The 21046-nt window shown below is 40.2% G+C and overlaps 5 protein-coding genes across 6 annotated transcripts; 3 read left to right on the forward strand and 2 right to left on the reverse strand.

The window, feature by feature from the left end:
- The first annotated feature begins 766 nt into the window (after positions 1–766).
- LOC128737508 (PRA1 family protein 3) lies at positions 767–2183 on the forward strand. 2 transcript variants are annotated; one of them, XM_053832160.1, is made up of 3 exons: positions 767–870; positions 953–1380; positions 1462–2183. In XM_053832160.1, exons 2-3 carry the CDS (start codon positions 957–959, stop codon positions 1602–1604), a joined length of 567 nt encoding a protein of 188 aa, XP_053688135.1. In that variant the 5' UTR covers positions 767–870; positions 953–956; the 3' UTR covers positions 1605–2183. The 2 variants fall into 2 exon arrangements, with proteins under 2 accessions (XP_053688135.1, XP_053688136.1); XM_053832161.1 differs by having other exon boundaries at positions 790–870; positions 932–1380.
- Positions 2184–2664: 481 nt separating this feature from the next.
- On the reverse strand, positions 2665–3914 carry LOC128737879 (myoneurin-like). The gene is made up of 2 exons (XM_053832622.1): positions 3815–3914; positions 2665–3755 (listed from the first exon to the last, which is right to left on the reverse strand). The coding sequence occupies exon 2, from the start codon at positions 3410–3412 to the stop codon at positions 2765–2767; it is 648 nt and encodes a 215-aa protein (XP_053688597.1). The 5' UTR covers positions 3413–3755; positions 3815–3914; the 3' UTR covers positions 2665–2764.
- Positions 3915–10304: 6390 nt separating this feature from the next.
- Positions 10305–11333, reverse strand: LOC128736535 (uncharacterized). The gene is made up of 2 exons (XM_053831019.1): positions 11172–11333; positions 10305–11117 (listed from the first exon to the last, which is right to left on the reverse strand). The coding sequence occupies exons 1-2, from the start codon at positions 11331–11333 to the stop codon at positions 10305–10307; spliced, it is 975 nt and encodes a 324-aa protein (XP_053686994.1).
- A 956-nt stretch (positions 11334–12289) lies between these two features.
- On the forward strand, positions 12290–14410 carry LOC128736536 (PRA1 family protein 2-like). Its single transcript, XM_053831020.1, has 5 exons — positions 12290–12414; positions 12488–12508; positions 13293–13491; positions 13574–13989; positions 14068–14410. The coding sequence occupies exons 4-5, from the start codon at positions 13578–13580 to the stop codon at positions 14148–14150; spliced, it is 495 nt and encodes a 164-aa protein (XP_053686995.1). The 5' UTR covers positions 12290–12414; positions 12488–12508; positions 13293–13491; positions 13574–13577; the 3' UTR covers positions 14151–14410.
- Positions 14411–19452: 5042 nt separating this feature from the next.
- On the forward strand, positions 19453–20870 carry LOC128737212 (39S ribosomal protein L3, mitochondrial). The gene is made up of 5 exons (XM_053831802.1): positions 19453–19559; positions 19624–19705; positions 19762–20016; positions 20084–20379; positions 20433–20870. Exons 1-5 carry the CDS (start codon positions 19501–19503, stop codon positions 20857–20859), a joined length of 1119 nt encoding a protein of 372 aa, XP_053687777.1. The 5' UTR covers positions 19453–19500; the 3' UTR covers positions 20860–20870.
- The last annotated feature ends 176 nt before the right edge of the window (positions 20871–21046 follow it).

Consider the following 21046-nt stretch of genomic DNA (forward strand, 5'->3'; position numbering starts at 1 on the left):
ATATGTATGCGAGCATGGCAATGCATTGCATACGTGTTTGTGTACATCCATATTCTAATATACACACACTAGTATGTGAAAGTTCAACTTTAACTCGGCACATTAGCATTGCTGTTACTGTCGCTCGACTTTTAGCAGAGTTGCAGAGTTGATGGGATGTTTTTGCTAAAAAGGTGAAATTTTTGGTTATTTTGTGGAATAGCAATAGCTCGTTGCTTTTTTTTCAAAAAGGGAAAGAATATAATCGCTATAGTATGTTGTCGTCCGAGACTTGGGAGGCAAAAATGTGCTGGCACATTGATCAATCAATCGTGACAATGCTTAACTTAGTCTGTGGCTTAACGTTTGTGCATTTATAAATGAATAAATAAAAATAATTTTTTTTCGCTACATCGTATCGTATAATACGTATTTCTGACCGAGTGACATAAATACCTTTCAAATTGGTTGTTAAAAGAGGGTAATTCGCGCTCAAAACCATTGCATATTTTCGTGATGGTTGCATTTTTAGATTTTTTTCACAAGACGTAGTGCTACGTTTAAAATACCGAAAAAATCGACATGCTGATTTTAACTTTTTCAGACGATCTCGTAAAAACTCAATTTTCACATATAGCAAATTTTGTGAGAATGATCCTGCGTAATTTCGATACATCAACCGCACCTTTTGCTTTATTTTATTGTGCAGCGATGATGCAGCTGCAGCAGAGAGTTCATTTCTGCAACGAGTGAATCACCAAACGAATTTATATTTTGCTTTTTCTTCTGATCGGTCAAGCTCAAGCTTGGGTCAAGCTAAAGGTTTTGCTCTCAAATTTTACTCAACCATTGAGCTAAATTATACGCCGGAATTTTACTTATTGAAAGGTGGTAAGTGTCCCATCAAAAGCTATTTATAGATCCGGACAAAATTCAAACCGAATTTCATAAGAATTACTTTTTAATCGAATAGAACGATGGCAACCCAATCGGGCAGCAGCATCCAGTTGGCTCCTCTTCGCTCGGTCAGCGATTTTCTTCTAGAATCAGCCCGCTTCCAGCTTCCAAATTTGCAGGACTTTGAAAAATGGGGAAACAGAGTCGTGAAGAATCTACTCTACTATCAGACAAATTACTTTCTCATGAGTGTGACTGTTTTTGTTCTGATTGGATTACTTCATCCGTATAAAATCGTCCTTGGCGTAAGCATTATCATGGCTCTTCTGTATGTGTTTGTCAAGTTCTTTGCCGCCGAAGCGCGCCGTACGCTGGGTGCTGCTGCTGGTCAGCAGCCCAACAAGTGGGCCGTACTGGGAGGAGTACTGGGTTGCAGTTATCTGGTACTGTTTCTGTTCGATGCCGTTCTGATAGTGATGTTCGCTGTGTTGATGCCGTTCTCACGTAAGTCGCTCGGAAATGACATCACCGATAGAATTCTAATTAATTCGTTTTTTTTTTCTTTTCTTTATATTTGTCTTTTAGTAACGTTTATTCACGCTTCGCTGCGGCTTCGTAATATCAAAAATAAGATTACAAACACCATCGAAATTGTTGGGGTAAAACAAAGTCCAATGGGACAATTTTTAGATGCCATGGGTTTGATGTCTGATACAATTTCATTTTAAACCCATTTGTATCGGTGTTCGTCGATGGGCAGCTAAACTTTGAGCACTACGCGTTTGCAACCAGAAGTAGATTCGAGCGAAAACACTCGGTTAGTAGCTCTTTTTATTTCAGTTGAACAATTAGGCTGCAAGTTAGATGCTGTTTTCATGAAAAGTAACATTAAAATTACCATTTGCAAAAGAAAAAGATCTGTAGGTTGCTCCTAGTGATGTCCGTTAATCGTTCGATTAGTTCAACTAATCGAATAATACAAGGAATATTCGAATAATTTTTAATCGAATACTGCATATAGCACGTGTAATCCCCGAATAAAGCTCGCTAATTGTTGGATTAATCGAATTAATTAAAGAAATATTCGAATATTTTTTATCGAACACCGCTAGCACGAATAGTTGAATTAATTGATTAGTGCAGACAACGCTCACCGATTAATCGGTAATAATTGAAAATTTCGGACATCACTAGTTGCTCCTAGTCACTACTCAAAGAACTTATTTACCTTTTAATAAAAATCCCTCAAATATTCTTAGTATTGTAAGTGTGCATGTCACAGTTGACAACTTGAATAAATATTTTGGTAACGTTATATACGTTTGTTCATTTGGTATAAAAATCCGACGAACCTAGACTATTTCTATAGAATCCATGGCATACCTCACAGAAAAAATCATTATTTCTGCCTGGAGGAATATTCAAAAAATTAGAAGAATTATGTATTAAACTTGACTGCATGGCTTCGTATTACTACGATAACGTTAGACAGGCTTCAAGTTGGATTTAGACGTGGGTATATCTTTGGCTGTACGATTGGTCGACCTCCACATTTTCAGCTGCATGATGTAGAATTAAACGCGTTTCTTTTACTAATTTTTTACAGGAACCACATTTGGGTCGGATTACCACTGGTGTGGTCAGAATTGGATCGGGAGCTACGACTTGCCGAAATGTCACCCTTAGGTATATGATTTTTTCCCATATCAACGTATACTGCGATCATAATTGAAGACGTACTTTGAAGTTGGGATATTGTGAGGAAAATGTAGAGATAATTTGCACCAATTTATTGATCAATTTTCACTATTTATCTGATTGATTAAATATTATCAATCCGTGAAGAAATTAACGAGTCAGTGCGTTCAAAACTTGAATGTTTCCCTTGTTAAATATTGATTTTACTCTTTACAGTAAATTTAGCAACCGCATCATCATCTTCAGTGTTAGTGTTATCCAGTTCCCTGCCAACCGGCCTTCCGGGATGGTGTCGTTTACAATGCTTCCTACGGTTGTTGGTCGAATTGAAGTACAGCTCACAATAGTTACATTTGAAGGGTTTTTCCTGCGTGTGCCACAGCAGGTGCGTCTTCAAGTGTTGACTGCAGATGTAAGCTTTATCACAGGCCTTGTACTGACACCGGAAAGGTCGCTCATTGGTGTGAACCGCTCGTACGTGCTTTACCAATGCGCCACCGGCTTTGTATTCTTTGTCACATCCCTCGTACCGACACTTATAGGGTCGTTCGTTAGTATGCGTTCGCCGATGAATTCGCAGCGACCCGCTGGTACTAAACCGTTTCTCGCAGAAGTCACATTTGTATCGTGATTCGTTTATATGGGCGCTTCGCATATGAACTTTAGCTTCGTGGCGAGATTTGCATGAAATTCCACATACATCACAAACGACCTTTTCGAACCGATGAGTTCTTCTAATGTGGCCATTTAACGTGTTTCTGACACGGAAGCAAGCGTCGCATTCAGGGCATTTGAACTTGTAATCTTTCTCATCGTGGGCTTCGACGGTCCCCGCCATAAGTAACCCATTCTTGTGGACAGTTTTAGTGTGTTCTTCGAGAAAGTTCTGGCTGAAGAACGTCTTCTCGCAAGATTTACACCCATAATCGTCTGCCCACAGTCTTATTGAAAACTCTACGCAGTTTCCCAAGCTACCATCACGATGCCTTTCCTTGTGCAGCTCATATTCCCGGCGTCCCAGAAAGCTTTTCGAACAGAGGTCGCATTGATGTGATTGTTTTGCGTGAAATTTCCGAAGATGTTCATATAATTTCGAATAGCTATTGAAAGGTTCTTTTTTATCACATAAATGACATGGAGAATTGAAGTGAATTTCCCGATGCTTTTTTAATTCATCTCGCCTAAAATGGAAAAAATAAGTAATTCGTTTGATCGATTCATCACGGAGAAAAATTGTTACGTAGAGAATCCTTCCTCACAGAGAGCACACACGTGGTCTTTACTGACTCTAGCGTGCACTAGCCATAAGTGATCCTTCAGATTTTTCTCCCGCCAAAACAGTTTAGTGTAGGATAAGAATGTTAAATGTTGAGATGAATCAAATATTAAATGAATAAAATGTTAAATAAAATTCTAAGTTAAATAATATTATACGTGAAAAAAAGAAAATGATACATATTTCTCAAGTTGATGTCCGAAGTCCGCCAATTTGCATTAGACAGAGTACATATTCGCCCCGCCCCTTCTACTAGTACGTGAGAGTCATTTGCTATAAATAGGCGTGCGCGCCGCAAGAGAGCTCATTCGAATGTCGGACGCTGAGAAGTACACATCGGGAGCGGTAAGCAGTTCAGCCAAGTAGAACATCAGTAGCAGCAGCAGCAACTCTTGGGCCTTCAAGTAGCCCTATCGAGACGAAGGACGTCACCCGATCGACGAGTAAGCGAGCCATCTTGGTGAGCCCTCTGTCCTACATCGGCAACGATTAGCAGCACCTCTTGGGCCTTCAAGTAGCCCAATCGAGACGAAGGACGTCACCCGATCGACGAGTAAGCGAGCCATTCTTGGTGAGCCCTCTGTCCTACATCGGCAACGATTAGCAGCAACTCTTGGGCCTCCAAATAGCCCAATCGAGACGAAGGACGTCACCCGATCGACGAGTAAGCGAGCCATTCTTGGTGAGCCCTCTGTCCTACATCGGCAACGATTAGCAGCATCCGATTGACGAGTAAGCGAGCCATTCTTGGTGAGCCCTCTGTCTTATATCGGCAACGATACTAGTTAGTAACACGCGCAGAGATGCTGCCCGGTTACGGAAATTACGACAATGGCGCCGTCGGTGGCAACACCGGACCTGATTATACTGAGAAAAGGTAAATTTTCAATTTCGATATCAAGTTGAGACGTGAATTGAGATTTCATTTAGTGTAATGAAATATATTCCAATTGGAAAGGTGGAATATAGTTGTTAGTTCTTCATGGAAGAATGAATAAGTATTGTATATATTTCAATAGGAAAGGTGGAATATAACGAATCCCGATGGAAATGGCGGGAGTCGAAAACTAAAAATTAATGAAAGTTATGATTGAAAAGGCATAATTTCCTAGTTACAATGAAATCTCAAATCCCGATGGAAATGGCGGGATTTTGAATCGAAAAATAAAAATTAATGAAAACTATGATTGAAAAGGCATAGTTTTCTAGTTACAATGAAATCTCAAATTACTTTAACTACATGTAATGTGACTCTGAAATTCGTGAGTTAAAAAAAACACTTATACCTTTTATGTTTACAGACATTCAAAGGGAAAGCGTACGAAGAAGCTAAAGGAGGAACTAGCTGAAATGAAGGCAGAATTGGAAAAGACCCGTTTGGAACAGGAACAACTTAGCCGTGTGTTGGCTGGGATGACGCAAAATGCAGATTTTTGTGAAGCACGATCCAGCACAATACGCGATGAGCAGAACAGCGGAAACGAAACGCTCCTTATGACAATGAACAACATGTCATTAGGTAGCTTGAACATTCCAGAATGTTCGCCAGCGACCGGAGATACGGAAATCAACAAGAGAGCCTATGATCACTGGAAAAACGTGTTTAATGCATCATTAAATCTTATTCAAGCGGCCGATGAATCGACCAGATTCGATTTATTCCGCATCAAAGCAGGCCCGTTGCTTCTTGAGCTACTTGATGGCACCACGTCGCAAGCTGATATGGTTGATGAGCAAATGTATCCCTATTCAAATGCAATTGCTCGACTAGACGCTTATTTTGCGTCAAGAGCGTATATTTTATCCCAGCGTAGTAAGCTATCGAATATGGTGCAAAGGAACGGTGAACTCAATATTGACTATGTGAGAAGAGTTGCTGCCGCATCGAAGCTTTGTAACTACAAGGCGGATGAGATGTTCGAAGCCATTTCAAGAACCGTAACCAGAGGTTCCTCAGATAGCCGAGTGAGAACTGTATCTTACCGGGTTCTAACTGATGGAGGGACACTCAACGAGTTAATTGATCAAGTGCGCATCCGAGAAGTGGAACTGGATAATGAAGATGATTATCGCAGACTCCATCAACAGAGAGCAGCAACGGTAGCGCTAGTTTCACATCAGTCGAACAATTATGGACAACCTCGCCGTAGTCATTATGGATCTTCACGGGGATTAGCAGGTAACCGTGCTAGAGGAGCGGTTACTCGTGGTACATCGAGAAACCCAAGATTTGCCCGATCGTGCTGGAGATGCCTGAGCACGTATCACTCTTCAGATGATTGTTTTCACCGTGAGAAAGTCTGCCACAGCTGCAATCGCCGGGGACACATTGAACGAGCGTGTTCATCTCAAATAAAAGGTGAATCCCGTAAACGTCGTTGGACAGGAGAAGACACAGAGCCTCCAAGCAAAATCGCAGCAGTGGAGAAAACAGAAGAAAATTTAGAACAAAGTGAGGTAATACAAAGTGATGAATAATTATTTTTTGTGATTTATTATTACTATGATAATATGATAATAAAAAGTAAAAATGAAGCAAACTGTTTTAATTGAATGAAGCAATTATTCCAGGTACTTCAATCCTCGCCATTATGTAAAGATGATATTGGAAACGTCGATTCTGTGACGACGAATGACGCAAAGGCTTACGTTACAGGGTTCGTTGCTGGCGTAAAAGTTGTATTTTTTGTAGACTCTGGAGCACAGGTTAATACTATTACTCCAGAATCGTTCAACGCTATGCTTCGAGACGAAAAGGCAAGACAAAATTTGCACGAGTTGAGTTACGAGTCCGATAAGATTTTGCGTGCATATGCAACAGCCGGAAACATCAACGTGATAGCAACTTTTTCAGCAGAACTTTTTGTTTCTGAAGATAGGTCAGTTACAGTAGAAAAGTTCTATGTGGTAGATGGTTCTAAAGCGCTTCTTGGCTTCAACACTGCAACCAGATATAGTTTACTTGAAGTGGGGCTTGAAGTTTCGATTACCGGCGCTGACGGGACCGATCCTGACTGGAGATGTGAATTTGTTTCTGTGCAGAGCGTTCAGCGTTTCGAGGAGTTTCCAAAATTTAACGTACCGGCGGTTATACTGAGCTATGATAACTCTTTACCCCCTTCAAGGAACGTTTATACGCACATCCCTCCAGCTTTCAAAGAGCTGACAAGACAGAAACTTGATGAATTAAAAGCAACAGGTATTATTGAGAAGGTGACTATGGATATAGATAAAAGTTTTTGTTCATCGCTATTAGTTATTCCAAAAGGGAAAACTGATATTCGTCTAGTGGTCGACTTGCGTGGACCTAATAAGTGCATACATAGAACTCCTTTCAAAATGCCAACTTTTCAATCCATTCTGATGGAATTGCATGGCGCTGCATACTTCTCCACGATAGACCTAACCAGTGCATTTTTCCACATAGTGCTAGATGAAAAATCGAGACATCTTACGAATTTTTTCGCTGGAGATGGACTTTATAGATGTTGCCGGTTGCCATTTGGTTTAACAAACGCCCCTGACATATTTCAGGAGGTCATGCAAACAGTAGTACTCTCGGGATGTGATGGAACCGTCAATTATCTGGATGATATCTTAGTATATGGGCGAACAAGAGAAGAGCATGATCATAACCTGCAAAACGTCATGAAAAGGCTCGAAGAACACAACGTACGAATAAATTATGACAAATGCAGTTTCGCGCAGCAACAAACAAAATTTTTGGGTTTTACATTATCAACTAAAGGATGGCAAGTAGATGACGAAAAAATTGGAGCGATAAAGAACTTTCGCAAACCAGAAATACAAGGAGAAGTAAAGAGTTTTCTTGGTTTGATCACGTTTATAGAACGATTCGTTCCTCAGCGTGCGGATAAAACTCGCTATTTGAGAGAATTGGCAAATTCAAAAGAATTCTATTGGAATCCTGACCTAGAAGACGAGTTCAATAACCTGAAGAATGATACAGGGAGATTCATCAAGACTCTGGGTTATTTCAACCGAGACGATAAAACAGACTTATTCGTAGATGCCTCACCTTACGGGTTAGGAGCGATCCTAGTTCAATATGACCATACGTCGAAACCTCGGATTATATCATGTGCATCAAAAGCTTTAACACTTGCGGAGAAGAAATATCCTCAAACTCAAAAGGAAGCACTGGCAATGGTTTGGGGTGTTGAACGCTTTTCGGTGTATCTTTTAAACATTAACTTTACAATCCGGACGGACGCCGAATCGAATGCTTTTATTTTCGGCGGCTTACACCGAATTGGTAAAAGAGCGGTATCGAGAGCTGAGGCTTGGGCGTTGCGGTTGCAGCCATATTGCTTCAACGTTGCTACCATTTCAGGAGAAGCTAATGTCGCTGATGCCTTATCTCGGTTAGTGAAGGAATCTCAATCCCCTATGCCGTTCGATGACGCTGAAGAAAAACATTTATTGTATTTGCTGGACACTGGTACAATGGAAATCACGTGGGATGATATCGAGATAGAGGCTGAGAAGGATACTGAGCTGATATTAGTGAGATCAGCAATTAAGAGTGGCAAATGGGATAAATCTTTGAGGAGATTCGAATCAGAATCAAAGAATCTGAGAATATTTGGAGCATTAATCTTCGCTAGAGACCGAGTTATTCTGCCCTACGCTCTTCGAGAAAGAGCACTTAGTTCAGCACACCAAGGACATATGGGCATAGGTTCCATGAAGAAAATCCTAAGAAACTATTTCTGGTGGCCAGGAATGGCCAAACAAGTTGAAAATTTTGTAGAAGGCTGTGAGACTTGTTTCAGATTATCGAGAAGAAACCCACCCATTCCATTAACAAATCGTGAATTACCGGAAGGACCGTGGGAAATTTTACAAGTGGATTTTTTTTCGTTCAAAGGTTTCGGATCGGGAGAATTCTTGGTTATAGTAGATACCTACTCTAGGTATCTACATGTAATTGAGATGAAGAACATAGATGCGGATTGTGTTAATGCAGCGTTAGGAAGAATTTTCGAAGTTTGGGGTTATCCGCTCATAATTCACAGTGACAATGGTCCGCCATTCCAAAGTGAAAATTTTGTCAAAACCTGGGAAAACCGTGGTGTAAAAATTAGAAAATCGATCCCATTAAGTGCTCAATCCAACGGTGCGGTAGAACGGCAAAATAAAGGGTTGAAAGAAGCTTTTGCTGCCGCGAAACTTGACAATATTAACTGGAAACTAGCATTGGAAAAATACTTGCATATGCACAACAGAGTTCGACCACTATCACGTCTCGGAATCACGCCGTTTGAGTTACTCGTCGGATGGAGATACAGAGGAACCTTTCCATGTTTATGGGAAAAGTATTCTCCTGAACCAGTAGATCGTACGGATATACGTGAAAAGGATGCTGCCTCGAAGCTAGATAGCAAAAAGTATGCAGATGCAGTTAGAGGAGCGAAATGTTCGGATATTGCAGTAGGAGATAAGGTACTGATGGCACAAAGCTCGAAACAAAAAGGAGATCCTACATTCACCGAAGACCGTTATACCGTTCTGGCTAGGGACGGTGCGAAAGTTATTGTTCAGAGTAGCCGAGGCGTGCAGTACAGTAGAAACGTACAGGATGTAAAAAAAGTTCCCGCTGTGATGCAAGAAGAAAACAATCCAGAATCAAATGAAAGTCGCGAAACAATGTCTGAATTACAGTTTCCTGATATAACAGAAAACATGCACGAGGCAAATGATAGACCCAAGCGTTTATTAAGAAAACCTTCTAGATTTAACGATATGGTTTTGTATAGTATTTTTGATTAGAGAGTACACAAGGATAGTATTGTAGGATAAGAATGTTAAATGTTGAGATGAATCAAATATTAAATGAATAAAATGTTAAATAAAATTCTAAGTTAAATAATATTATACGTGAAAAAAAGAAAATGATACATATTTCTCAAGTTGATGTCCGAAGTCCGCCAATTTGCATTAGACAGAGTACATATTCGCCCCGCCCCTTCTACTAGTACGTGAGAGTCATTTGCTATAAATAGGCGTGCGCGCCGCAAGAGAGCTCATTCGAATGTCGGACGCTGAGAAGTACACATCGGGAGCGGTAAGCAGTTCAGCCAAGTAGAACATCAGTAGCAGCAGCAGCAACTCTTGGGCCTTCAAGTAGCCCTATCGAGACGAAGGACGTCACCCGATCGACGAGTAAGCGAGCCATCTTGGTGAGCCCTCTGTCCTACATCGGCAACGATTAGCAGCACCTCTTGGGCCTTCAAGTAGCCCAATCGAGACGAAGGACGTCACCCGATCGACGAGTAAGCGAGCCATTCTTGGTGAGCCCTCTGTCCTACATCGGCAACGATTAGCAGCAACTCTTGGGCCTCCAAATAGCCCAATCGAGACGAAGGACGTCACCCGATCGACGAGTAAGCGAGCCATTCTTGGTGAGCCCTCTGTCCTACATCGGCAACGATTAGCAGCATCCGATTGACGAGTAAGCGAGCCATTCTTGGTGAGCCCTCTGTCTTATATCGGCAACGATACTAGTTAGTAACACGCGCAGAGATGCTGCCCGGTTACGGAAATTACGACATTTAGGACACAACTCGCAACTAAATCGGTGCTCAGCTGGTCGATGGATTGCCACATGTGATGTTGCCCTCGTGTATGAACCAAAAACCAATCCACAAATCTTGCAGTAAGTTCGATGTTTTTCCTTCACATGCTGAACAGCTTGACCGACAACTATTGGTTCACAACCTTCGATTAAACAGGGTTTCTTGCGAATACCGCTAGCGTGTTTCTTTGGCTGCTTAACAGTGGATGGTTCGTCCCCTTCTGCTGCTGCCCACCCTTCCTGATCGTCAACTTCAAATTTCATATCCAGTTCCAAATCACTTTCACCTTCAGGGGGCGTCTGCTCTTGCAATTGTCCATAAACAATAGGAATGTCGTTTTTCTCATTCAAACCTCCCTCCTTGGGTGGCTCAGTTATTTCTTTTTTAATAGTCGCATGGCAAACTGAACTTTGATCAAATACATTAAGCAGATCATCAACCGATAATATATTATCTTGTTCTATCTGCCCAAGCTTACATAAAGTTTTGCGATATTTTTCTGATCGTAGTAGCTTTCGCAACAAGGTGCACTTACCGGTCAGTTTGGCTTCGCCGATGGCAGACAATAACCGCAAGTTGAAAACGGTTTCTGTTTGAAACTGAAGGATTCCATCGATTCGTTGGGCACAATCTTGGCAGACTTGTTGCGGCAAATGTTCTTCATATGTCTAATCAGAATAATTAGTGAGCTATTTGTAATCTTTTAAGTTAAGATTATTTACCTGATTGTTGAATGTGGTATACCCGGTATGCCACTCGGAGAGAAAGTCCCGATAACTCTTCGCGCTCGATTCTTCCACACTGTCCACCGGAACAGACGAGTGATGATCGAAATAATTTAAGCATGTACGGCATACATTCATTAAATTTTTAGCGTTGAACATGTTTTGTTCTTATCACTGGAACTGATGTACTTATATACTGTTAAATAACAGGAAACAGGATAATATTATATATTATATTAATGATAAAATAAAAAAAAAAATAGAACATTACAAATGCGTTACTTTTTCATCGTGCACGAAAAATTTAAAGTACTTCAACTTGAAGGTTACACTCGTTACACTCTATCAAGCACCCAACCACCCAACCAAAACGTGAAAATCACAAAAAAAATCAAGTGAATTCACAATTCACACGCATCTGATGCCGGTACGTTTATAGAGCATAACACGGGAGCTCCTAACCACACTTTTTTGACAGCACTTGGTGGTTTGTTTACATGATGGCGTTAAAGTTTGAATTAAGTTTTCTGGTTTTCTGCGTTTTCTGTCTTTGCCCGGCAGATTATGATAAAAATGTTTAGTTTTTATTTAAGAGAAAGTGTCTTACACTTGGTCTTACATGCATTTCAAAGCAATTAATACAGTAATTCTTCACGAAATCTCTAATCGAAACCGCTGGATGCGACAAAAATGTATAAACAAACCACCAAGTGGTGTAATTTGGCGGTAAAATGACGTCATCACAAAATGATCTATAGGCGAATTCGAGCAAAACATGTTTCTCGTAATGTTCCCCAGTATTCATCGAAAGGAACTCGTCTCCCAGTATTTCGGGCTTCAGCGAGCTAGCTTCTTTAGCCAATAAAGCTCTATTTTCCGGGTTGGAACTGGATGATGTTAATTTGCTCCTCTTTGACAAATAAAATGCATTCATTCACACCCGGATTGAATAACAAATTTGTTATAATGATTCAATATTTCTTTGTTTGGATTACTTATAATCATAAATTACGTAGTTGTCCTTAGCGTACTCTTCGAAGACGGGTAGTTTTCAATCCATATTCGATAAATAGTGCCATGAGTGTATATGGGTGCGTTATTGATTGATTGGATTGATTGTTATTGATTGAGTAAATATTTGTAAGCAACGTTAGGTGATTATCGTAAACGAGTGTGTTTTGTTCAATCTTTTATCGAACTGAATTACTTGCTTATCCTTATACCGGATACTGCTACCAGGGTGAATAAGGATGCTGCGCTATATACCTATAAAGAACACAATTTCATACCTATTCTGTACATATATGTTTCAGGCTCCACTTATAGGAAATTTCGTAAGAATGATCCTGCAATTGCGCATGCGTAATTTCGATACAATGACAAGTAATGACGCTGGTGTATCGTGTATTCATTGTTCATATTTAAAGTGAATCATTTATCTTGCTCTAATGATACTGCGCAACTAGAGGCGAATGGTCGATAATTCATTGTATTTTTAAGTATAACTCCAGCTACCGACCGCCCAGTTAACTGCGAGGTATGATGCTGGTCTTAACAAGCCAATCGTCGTATGTCGAATCTGGGGTTAGGCGGTGGTGCTAGATAGTCAGTAGGATTTTGTTGCACTATAGAGCCATAACTATCCTGTACTGTAATAGTAATGACAGCAAACGAACAAGAAATTTCTAAGCTACATTTTACTATAATCAGACTATACATAAACGCTGCAAACAGCTAAATTTATGAGATTATTTCGAACGATTGATAGCTATAAACCATACAGAGCAGCAAACTTTGATCGCGTTTTTCTCGAAATTAGAGTTTTGTCACTTGGTTCAGTCTGACTTAAAACCGACCAAATATAACCCACACCTGTAAAAATCCAGTGTTGCCAGCGCCAGTACTTGTCTATAGTAGTTATTGCTGTTGCAGTTGAAAACCGTAATAATCGACGTGCGACTTTCTTGTTCTGTGTATCGCAACTATGTCGCACGTGGTGCGCTGTATAGCGCAGCAATATGCGAACACAGTGCACCACGTACGACGTAGTTGCGACACGCAGAACAAGAGTAAAACCGAATGTTGCACGTCGATTATTACGGTTTTCAACTGCAACAGCAATATTGTCGCATCTTTTGCTTGAGCAAAGATGATGCAGAGAGTTCATTATTTCTGCATAAGAGAAGAGTGAATCCCCAAACGAAACGAATTTATATTTAGCTTGTTCTGATCGGTTAAGCTAAAGGTTTTTCTCACAAATTTTACTCAACCATTGAGCCAAATTATTGTACGCCGGAATTACACTTATTGGAAGGTGGTAAGTGCCCCATCAAAAGCTACTTACATATCCGAACAATTTTCAAATCAAATCTTATAAGAATTACTTTTTAAACGAATAGAGTGATGGCAGATCAACCAGACAGCAGCATACAGTGGCCTCCTGCTCGTTCGATGAATGATTTTCTGCTGGATTGGGCTCGCTTCGAACTTCCCGAGGATCGTAGGCAATTGGGAGACAGATTCGTGAAGAATCTGCTGTACTATCAGACCAATTACTTTCTAATGGGTGTGGCCATTATTGTTTTGATTGGATTATTTCGTCCATATGAGATCGTCCCTGCCGTATGCGTTATCATGGTTGCGCTATACGTGCTACGCTATTGTGCCGCCGAAGCAAGCCGTCCGTACGTTGATATTGCTGATAAGCCATTCGACATGTGGGTCGCGCTGGGATTAGTACTTCTTTGCATTTATGTGGCACTGCCGCTCGAAGCTATTCTGACAATGGTTTTCGCTCTATATCTTCCATTCCCATGTAAGTCGTCTTGCCTCGGTCAGAGAACATCACGAACAGAATTTTAATTAATTAATTTTCTTTATATTTGTCTTTTAGTAATGTTTATTCACGCTTTGCTGCGGGTTCCCATTATCGAAAATGGGACTACTAACACCATCGAAATGGCTGGGGTAGAGTAAAACTCCAATGGGACGATTTTTAGATTTATATATTTTTATAGGTTTTGGAAGCGTCTGGAGGGTAAATGATTTTTGTCATGAGAAGTAGTACCAAAATTACCATTTTCAAAAAGACGGATTCGTAGATTTCTCTGTCAAGTAGTCACTATACAAAGGACTTATTTACGTTTCAATTAAAAAACCCTTTTAATTTCATGAATTATAAGTGCATGTCACAGTTGACCACTGAAATAATTGTTTTGAAAATTTTATTGCTGATTACAAGAAAAATTTCGACATCAAAACTGCGCAATTGCCGTGGCAATTGGTCATAAAAATGCTATTTTAGATTGAATCGTTTTGGTGTCTTCGGCGCACTTACTGCTTGGAATACAGCAAAGATTCGCTAATTGGTGGTTTGTTAATTGAGCGGTTCGTTAATTGGGCGTTCGCTAGTTGGGCAGAAATGTCAAAATGAATCATTCGAGGGGCTAAAAAAGCGATTCAAGATCATGGGCGCTATTCTCACAGTCACCTCACCTAAATTTTTTAGATGAGGTGACAATTTGCGATCCTCACAGTCACCTGGGTGACTGTACAAATCAAATGGGGCCTGTAAAGTGAGGTGGTAGCCTTTAGGTGAGGTGACAGGAAAGTGAAAGAAGTGAGGGGAGGTTATGTGACTGTGAGAATAGGGCCCCATATTTATTGTTGCTTATGGGATAATTAGAAACACTCACAGTAAGAGATACGCAGAAACTGAAGCCAACGATTTGGCGATTTGACGGGGGTCCACTGTACTGCCAGCACTTGCTGCGGAGCAAAATGCTGCAGCAGTGTGACTTGATTGTTTTCAACATGATCCGCTTCTGTTTTGTTTACATCAATTTTGCACAATAGAGCGATATATATTTCAACTTAATCAATGTGAAATGCATCACAAAGCTTTATACCCACTGTGTCCGCGTATAATATTCAAGGTGCGTGACCATGGCTTAAGTAGATTTCATAACTATTTCAATACTTGTTAATCAAACATTTAAGCGACCAGAATGCGTGTTCGATTGGCTGCGTTTTGACAATTCTCGCTGCTCGATTGGTTCCCAAGATGGCTGCTTCCGCGTATCTCTCACCTCTGAGTATTTCTAGGGATAATCCGCTGCATTCAACGTCACGGATTACGTCCAACTTTTTAGCTAGAAGTAATGTGGTATATTTGCTTTTTGTCACTGCTCTTTCCGGCGACACAGCCATTGTCTATTTAAAAACAAACTATCAATAATCGATTATCGACCTTTTCGCGTGCGTAATGGCGGCTTGTGGGTACAACTTTCGGAAAACGTTAACATGCCTTTGGCAACTTTATTCACGTCATGTTGATATTTCCAGCCTTTAACCCAGGTAACCGCTAAGCACTGAATTAAGCTTGAAAGCTGCTCTAAATTTGCAAGTTACATGCTGCCAGATATAATTCAGCATTGTCAAAGCATAGCAGCTTTAAAATGGCATTCTCAATGCTGAATTAATATTTACTTGAAGCACTATGAAAAGCTGATTAGATGCTCTAAGCAAGCTTTATTGCCGTTACCGGCATCAAGAGATTTTGAACACTGCTCACACTTGCAGGAAATCTCCTTGCGAACGTACGCGTGATAACAGAAAAAATGCTTCCCTCTCTTTTTGTCTTACGCAAAATCCTGCACCGCCGATTGAATAAACATCAACACGAATCTATAGGGCATATGCATACGGATAATATGCAAGAAATATTTCTATACATGTATGCCATCACATAAAAAGAAAATAAAAGGTAGGTAATTCTCCCAAAGCGCAACTTATGGAAGATATGTGAAAAACAAAATCTTTCCCTCCATTCCGCTTTGATAAGCAAATCAAACATCCGAGTTAAGAATTTCGGTAATTTAAGTAGAGCTATTGGCAGCTGACTCGCAACTACCGTTTACAGATCAACTGGTAAAGGCGTTGCCCTACTCCTCTATTCCTATTCCTATCGACAGATTGGCTGGCGGTTCAATTCTAACCGAAAAAGGAAATAACAAAAAGCAATCTTGAAACGTCAACAAAGTACGCCATAAAGGCATAACAGAGAGGGAAGATAAAAAAGGATGTACAATATATTTTTCGCATTTTTTTATGTTTGACGTTTTACCGTTACGCAACAGGCGTTACGTTTTATGACTTTTGTAAAGCTCCGAGAACTAATGTAGCCGGATATTTCGCCAAAACCGGCTTTCTAGCAGCTTTTTATAGGCATATTGAACTATGCTGCACGATATGGTGTGCACCATAGGCTAATAAAAAGCTAGATTTCTGCTGCTTTAAGTGCTCACTGGTTACTTGGGCAATTTCCTAGTCGTCTCAGAAGTCGCAAATCGCTTTCGACCTGGTCGAGCCATCGTGCACGTTGGGCCCCCCTGTTCCTGGTGCCGGTGGGGTTGTTGAAGAGGACCGTTTTCGTCGCACTGTCGTCCGGCATCCTTACGACGTGTCCGGCCCACCGTAGCCTGCTAACTTTCGCTAGATGTACGATGGGAGCCTCCCCAAGCAGTGCCTGTAGCTCGTGATTCATACGCCTCCGCCACTCTCCGCTTTCAGTTTGTACTCCGCCAAATATCGTCCGCAGCACTTTCCGCTCAAACACGGCAAGGGCGCGTATGTCCTCCGTAAGCAGCGTCACGGCTTCAAGTCCATAAAGAACTACCGGTCTAATAATGGTTTTGTACATTGTTAGCTTCGTGCGGCGGCGTAATTTGAACAACTAGCAACCCTAAATATGCTGAAACTTGTATGAACTGGCCGCCCTGCTCTTTGTTATTGTTTTGGTGGTTTGATTCAGTTGGAAGTTGGAAGCAGCGAATATTTCATTCTCCGATCGGATTTCTATCATAATCGTTGGGAAAAGGCAATAAGAAACAGATTAAACACGCTGCTGTTTTACTTGACTCACTACGAATATGCATATTATTGAAATAAAACGTAACCATACGTGTTATTCGTTTATAACGCATATGAAGTTAATATCGATAACAAACTATTTATTCTAAGTTGTGCTTTTGTTATTGAATTTAATTTGTAAAAAGCTGCATAAATAACAATTCAGTTTCACAATACAATTATTGCGTACTACTGGCACATGAAATATAACGTTAAAGTACGTTATTTTTAGTGATCAAAATTAACGATATTTTCGATACAAGGGCGATATTTTTTGAAACCTTTCGAACCAACACGATCCCGCGAATACAACGCATATTCGCAGTGAGTCAGGTAACACAGTAGATCAGTACAAACAAATCGCGTTTATACGCATTGTCTGCATAAGCAAATGATGTCATGTTGAGAATGACATTTGAACCATTTTTAATTTGCACGTCTTGCAAACGAACGGGGTGCAAATTAAAGTGTTCAGATTAAAAACGATCAAACGGGGGTCCACGGTATTCATACGCCTATAACTTTTATGTGTATATTTGCACATACTATTCATACGCGTATAATTTTTATGTGTATTTCTGGAAGGATTGTGTTTATATGCGGCTCATGATAATCATATGGAATTTCATATAGAAATTTGCTATTAATATTTTATTAGAATATAGAATATTTTGAGTGTAGAGAATTAAAGAGACGACGAATTCCGTCTGGTAGTCCAGAACAAAGGTTTCAGAGCAGGGCTATTTTCAACAGTTGGTAAAAAACCATCGAACTGTTAAATTTTAACTATAAAGTTAAAAATTTCGCAGAATGGCTAAATAAATATAGTATTGCAAATTGCACCAAAAACGCGAAATACAAGAAACTTGCAGACATTTTGCAAGCAAATTATTATTCATGTCAATTTATTGGGATTGACACTCGCAATAAGTTGACATAAATATTTGACAGCTCGCTGCTAGCATTTTACTTGTAAACTGTTTGCAAGATTTTTGCATTTCGCGTTTTTGATGCAATTTGCAATACAGCCTGAATTCGTTAATTGGGCCACGACTGCACTCCAGCTGATTCGCTAATTGGGCCGACTGACAGTTGTTAGAAATTTCTAAACTCGAAAATTCCATACAACTTTGACATTCAAGTTGTCACATAGCCCAATTAGCGAACACCCAATTGGGTCCTAAAATTTGTGATAAAAAGATGATTTTTTTAGAAGGAACGATAAAGCTTCCCATTATGACTACCAGAGTATAATTTTTTTTTTAAAAAAAGATGCAGAGCATTAAAAAATTAAAAAACAAAAATATTGTAATTTATTCTCCCTTGACATTAGAGATCTTCCTTGACATAACGAAAATAACACGTTTCTGGCAACAATGATAACTTTTTGTCACTGGCAACTCTGGTTTGACATTAGAGCAGTTGATCGTTTTGACAGTTGTCTCTTGTGCTTCGCAGTTGTCTCTTGTGCTTGTCTGGGTTTTGCTGGTCGTGAGGAAGTGGAACATCAAATTTGTACTAGTTATCGGATAAAAGTTTTGATTCGGGTAATGTATTCCAATCCATCGATTCACGGTGCTAGACTTTGTCCAAATCTAGTTTGCGCTAAGAACGACTAAACGATGTCAAACTGATGGCCAACAGTATAATCTCGGTACAATCGACCCCGCAGAACAGTATGAAAAAAACGCCAGTCGAAACTGACACCGTATAATCAATCAGATTGGTATGTTCTGCTACTCCGACGTGCATCAGCAGTAGGGCGAACGGCTGACCAAAAATTTCTGTGCGTTTCTAACCAAACACGGACGCATCTCGATGGCGGGTGTTGCATCCGAAAACTGACTTTTTGCAACTTTTGACTTTTTGATACACTATCACATGAACGTGAAAGTAAACAAAAAGTATTCCGTGACATTTCAAGACATACTATGGTTTCTCTTTATAATTCGTGTTGTCTAGACATCGCTTGACACAACCATGCCCAACTATAGTTTGTCTATATAAGGTTGCCCAAATGTTTATTTTTTGTTCAAAATTTTGCAAAATTAAAAAAAAGGTTTTTAACGGCAATAGCCTAAAAATATAAAATTGAATATCAAAATATGTGTTCCTAACCCTAACCTCATCGATTCAAGTTAAAAACGACATAGGGCTTTAGGACCCAATTAACGAACCGCCCAATTAACGAACCACCAATTAACGAAACTTTGCTGTATTGTATTACTGGAGTTAGCGTGCTAATTTTCCGAGTAATTTTCACTCTGTTTTCCGTAAATAGTGCTATGAGTGTATATGGCTGCGGCTGCGGTTGTCATCTCTGCTCTGTCATCTCGAGTAATAAGAAGTAATTGTAAATATTACGATATTACGTGATTATCGTAAAGGCGTGTGTTTAGTTCGGAAATTTTAAGAAATGCTTGTTTCAAGCTTTTATCAAACTGGATTAATTACTCGCCAGATACTGCTACCGGGGTAAATAAGAACGTTGCGCAGTATATAGAACTCAATTTCACATTTATTTGGTCATATATTGCAGGCTCAACCAGTTGCGAGGTAAAAATTATTTGAACCGGCCCCGATTAAGAAATCCTGTGTGGTTTGTCCGAAAAGAGAGAACTGTGAGTAAAGTTTATCATTTTAAGGATATTGGTATTAATAAAAGGCCGCCTGCCAGGTACACGATGAGCATCTGACACCAGAAAATAAAGCATTTGTCAAGGAAGTTTTGCACAGTAAATTTGGTCCCCCAGCGCTGATAAAGGGTGTACTATCGTTCGACCAAGCCAACAAATCGCTTATTCAAACCGAAGAACTTCCACAAGCGCAATGGGCTCCCGGATTGAAGAGGACAGGTGTAATCGCAAAGAAGATAGGACAGTATCCCCTGTGGAAAAAGGATGGCACTAAAATTCGAACGACTTTATTGCAGGTTAGTAGCAATGATTAATGTTTATGTATTTACCAGCTCTGAAACCAAATTGTTATTGTGTTTCTAGATAATCGATAATCATGTCGTTAAATATATTCCCCCTGAGGAGTACAAACCCGCCCAGGAACCACGCCAGCAACGTAATTGGAAAAAGCCTTATGGATGTTTACTAGTGGGAGCACAAAGTAGGGATCCTTCCGTGTTTACCAAAGAGTATTGTGGATTGTTCAGAGATTCCGGTGTGATTCCCAAGCAGCATTTGTGCAGATTCATTGTTTCACCGGAAGCTCGGTTGCTGCCTGGTACACCGCTCAACGTAACACACTTTAAAGTCGGAGATTACGTTGATGTTCGTGGAAAAACGTAAATATTGTCATAGAAGAAAGGCTTTCTTGCTTATTGAATGTTTCTTTTAGGGTGGATCATGGTTTTCAAGGTGTAGTCAAACGGCATGGCTTTAAGGGAATGCCTGCGTCTCACGGTGTAACGAAAACACATCGTCGGCCCGGTAACATCGGAGCTGGAGGTAACAAAGCTCGTGTTTGGCCAGGTACCAAGCTGCCTGGGCACATGGGAAACAGATGGCGTACTCTCAGAGGTCTCCGGATATGGCGCATCAATACCAAGTATAACGTTATGTGGGTGCAAAGCAGCAACATCGCAGGCAGTACTAATGGATTAGTTTACATCTATGACACCGTTTTGCCTTTGAGGAAATTTAAGGAGGCACCCGCCTTTCCGACGCATTTTCAATCAGAGAATGACTTGTATGGCGATGATGATATGTGGCATGAGGAAATTCATAACTTTAGAGACGCTTCTATAACATTTAAGGAAGAATAAACGCGTGGTCCAAGTGGTAACATCTAACTGCTTTCTTTTCTGGTATCGGTGCACCAGTGCGTGCTTATATTCTTCATGTTTTAAATGGCCATCTTGTGGAACACCGTGATATTACCATATTCTCGGCAGTAGACATTTTTATGACTCTCCCATCGTTTTACACATTTTTTTACAGTTGTATTAACAA

The sequence above is a fragment of the Sabethes cyaneus genome, chromosome 2 (assembly GCF_943734655.1).
Source record: "Sabethes cyaneus chromosome 2, idSabCyanKW18_F2, whole genome shotgun sequence".
NCBI classification, from domain to species: domain Eukaryota; kingdom Metazoa; phylum Arthropoda; class Insecta; order Diptera; family Culicidae; genus Sabethes; species Sabethes cyaneus.